The sequence below is a fragment of the Austrofundulus limnaeus genome, unplaced genomic scaffold (genome assembly GCF_001266775.1).
Source record: "Austrofundulus limnaeus strain Quisiro unplaced genomic scaffold, Austrofundulus_limnaeus-1.0 Scaffold106, whole genome shotgun sequence".
Classification (NCBI taxonomy): Eukaryota; Metazoa; Chordata; class Actinopteri; order Cyprinodontiformes; family Rivulidae; genus Austrofundulus; species Austrofundulus limnaeus.
The window spans coordinates 1,216,990-1,220,234 of record NW_013952508.1 but is presented as its reverse complement, the minus strand read 5'-3'; the positions used below and the strand labels follow the sequence as shown (position 1 = coordinate 1,220,234).

At 42.5% G+C, this 3,245-nt stretch overlaps 1 protein-coding gene across 1 annotated transcript in view; it reads right to left on the bottom strand.

The window, feature by feature from the left end:
* Window positions 1-316: 316 nt before the first annotated feature.
* LOC106521306 (leucine rich adaptor protein 1) overlaps window positions 317-3,245 on the bottom strand; it is a 16,450-nt gene continuing 13,521 nt past the window's right edge. Inside the window, exon 3 of the mRNA XM_014013825.1 lies at window positions 317-1,396. Coding sequence (XP_013869279.1) covers window positions 880-1,396 — 517 coding nt within the window. The 3' untranslated portion in view covers window positions 317-879. The remainder of the gene's footprint in view (window positions 1,397-3,245) is intronic.

Below are 3,245 nucleotides of genomic sequence, written 5' to 3'. Positions count from 1 at the left end.
GAACAATCCAACAAAATAAACGATCCACACCTCTTTTGTCATTTATTTGAGGGTGGAAAATCAGATGCCAGGGATGGCACTTGCCACCCTGACGAGAAGGGGTTATCTGCAGAATCAAAGTGGGCGTGTCACAAGAGTGGGTGTGCCTAAAGCATAAACACTGTGGGCTACGAGGCCTACATGACGGTATCCTTAGATCCTCCTTTATCTCTTTACAGCCTGACCCTGACCCCAACACTAAGGTTAACCAGGAGAAATGTGACCCAAGTAGGATTCTCCAGAAAAAGTGGTGCCGTACAGTAACACCCCTTTTGTTCTTGTCCAATGAGGTGGTGCCGTACAGTAATGCCCCTTTTGTTCTTGTCCAATCAGGTGGTGCCGTACGGTGACGTCCCTTATTTTGCTTGTCCGTTGTGTCCCTTTAACAAAAGTCCGTCAAATCAGGTGTGTCGCTTTAGAATCGCCTTTCGTTGGGACACGCCCACTCGTCTGCAGAGACTCCTACTTCACCTCAACCACACCTCTGGCTCCGCAGATATTTTATGAAAACAAAACAAGATGGAGAACAAAAGAAAAAGGCATAACTCCAAAATCTCAAACATGCACCAAACAGTGTTTTCTCAACCAGTTGCATTGGCTTCACCATGTTCAACTTTAGTTATTTAATTTTGTTCACAAAGTCGGACACACACAGTCACACAGAAAGCCACCAAACCAATCCTAAAGAAGCTCAGAGTGAATTAACACAAAGACGACACTCATCACGTTAAACAGCATCATTCCAGCAGGACACTCCTAACATCAACATGTTTTTTACTCTTCTTGTGTCTCAGGAAGTTTACACTTTCTGGCATTTACTTAAAGAAAAACATCTCCAAACTATAAATTGGTGACATCATCCTTAGATTGCATCCAGGACCACTGAGAGTTGTAGGTCAGTGATGGATCTGTTCCACAGGCTGAACTCTGGTCCTTCTCTGTCGAGTCGAAGCTCTCCTCTGTGTTCTTCCTTCCTAAAACTGGAGTCAGCCTAGTTTTTTCTGCTTTCGTTTGTCTTCTCAGTTTGCTACATCTGAGCAGAGCTCTTTTGATGGTTTCAGCTCCACTTTTGATGTTTCGCAGCCGTGCCGGATCTGGCATTCGCTTTAGCGACTCGGCTACTTCATCGCTGATGGGAATGACGGCATCAGTGACCGGCTCCACCTGAGGGTCGTGAACAGAACCGCTGGTTTCACAGCTGAAGCTGCAGAGACTTGAAGGTCCTGCTTCAAGTGACTCGAAAAGACTTGAATTGTAACTGTTGGCACTTGTTTTATCCACTGGGTTTTCACTGATGGTTTCACTCAAAGACTCCGGCGAGGCTGGACTCAGACTCGGGCTTGGACTCGGACTGTCTCTGTAGAATCAAACAAAGAGTCAAAGATTCAGCTACATGTTGAAAACAACCCTGTAAAAAATATTAAATTACTGTAAAGTTATTTTATTAAATCCAGAGGCAGAAAATTAGCCACAACACCATTTTTATTAATCATGTCATTAAATTTATGTCAAAGGATTGCTAAGATGAGTTTTAAAAGGTGCACATGAAATAATCAATTTATTGCTGTTTTCCTGTAACAGTTTTGCAAAACCTTATGTTGTGTACTACACTTAAATCATCTTGTACAGTGCAGTCGTTGTCCACTTTTTTCTTTGGTGAACACAGTGCTGTTGCTTAGAAATGTCTGTCATTGCTGGTAATAGAAAACTAGAGCAAAACTGATTAATCCTCTGAGATTAATCAGAAGATATTGGCTATTTAACAGAAATTCTATAATTTGCCGCACCTACATGTGATGCATTAGGCTCCTTTATATATTAATATTTGGTGTAAATATTTAAAGTACTTATTGATAACTATAAAAGATGCAGAAGATGGCGGCGGTGGCGGCAGATGTATAGCTGTGCAGTATCGCTGCAGGAAAATACATCCTTTTTGGCTTTACAGGCATCAGCAGGTCTGTTTTTGACCAAATTTATCTCAGCTTTAGTGTTGCTGTTACTCTGTATGCTACATAAACGGAAGATCAAAGACACAAATTGATGGACATCATTTTCGAAAAACAACAGCACACAAGCGTCCTATGGCGTGTATACAAGCATCGACCATAAGTTATCCTAACTTTGGTAAATATTATCTACCTTGCCGGTTGGGCTGGTTTCTCCGGCTTGCTGCTGTTGCGGCGTGTCTCGGTGGAGTGGCGGATGTGGRTGGAGTCCCTCGGCCCTCGGATTGTCCCTCRTGTTYGGACGGAGCGCCTGGGGTGGACTTGCCGGCCTGGACGCATGGCGGTGGGAGCCGGGACGGAGCAACTAATCTAACAAGTGAGGCGTACCGGCTTCCCTGTTGCCTATTTAGATCAATATCAGCCGTGCCCTGTTTTTCGGTTGAGGATCAAACTGGAGCTACTGGTTTTGGTGAGCATGCTCGTGTCCGACATTGTGGGAACCATGTCATTCAAGCCTTGAAGTGTGCGCCATTCAGCGAAGAAAAGAACAGCAAGCTACTGACTGGCTTCAGAACCTCACCTGATCGGGTAGTAATTTCGGCCTATTTTACTGTTTTTCATCAGTGGACAAAAGACATTAGTGCTAAAGGCACGGATATAACAGACTCTGTTTTAACCAGTCGGAAACAACATTTAAGACTTCGGTTTAATATTCTTTTAGTCATTGGAAATATTGAACTTAATCCAGGTCCAGATAAAAATGTTTTTATGTCCACTTTTTTATATTTTATGGGATTTTATACATATGTTTTTAATAGTCATCTTGACCTGGGTTTGTGCACAGGTGCATCTTATATAAATCCAACTCACTTACAGTCTACACAGGGATCTATATTATATCCTGAAAAGGTTAGACAACCTCCTGTWATGTCAAGTCTGAACACTACATCAGTAAGAAAGCAAAAGCGACTTTCCTGTCTAAAAAAAATCCAGGGACGCTAAATCAACCAGGTAAAATTAGAGGCTTTAAAATCTGTCATTTAAATATGAGAAGTCTTGTACCTAAACTGGATGAATTCAAAGTAATGCTCAGACACAAGCACATGTTCTAACTAGGGGTTAGGGTGGTGTTGCAGTTTATGTTCACAAGAAATACTCACATTCTACAATAAAACCAACCCATTCTCACTCCCAAGTCGTCACATATTGACGCTTTTCCAAGGTTCCCTCTAAGTCCGATTTTGACGCGCCGGGTAC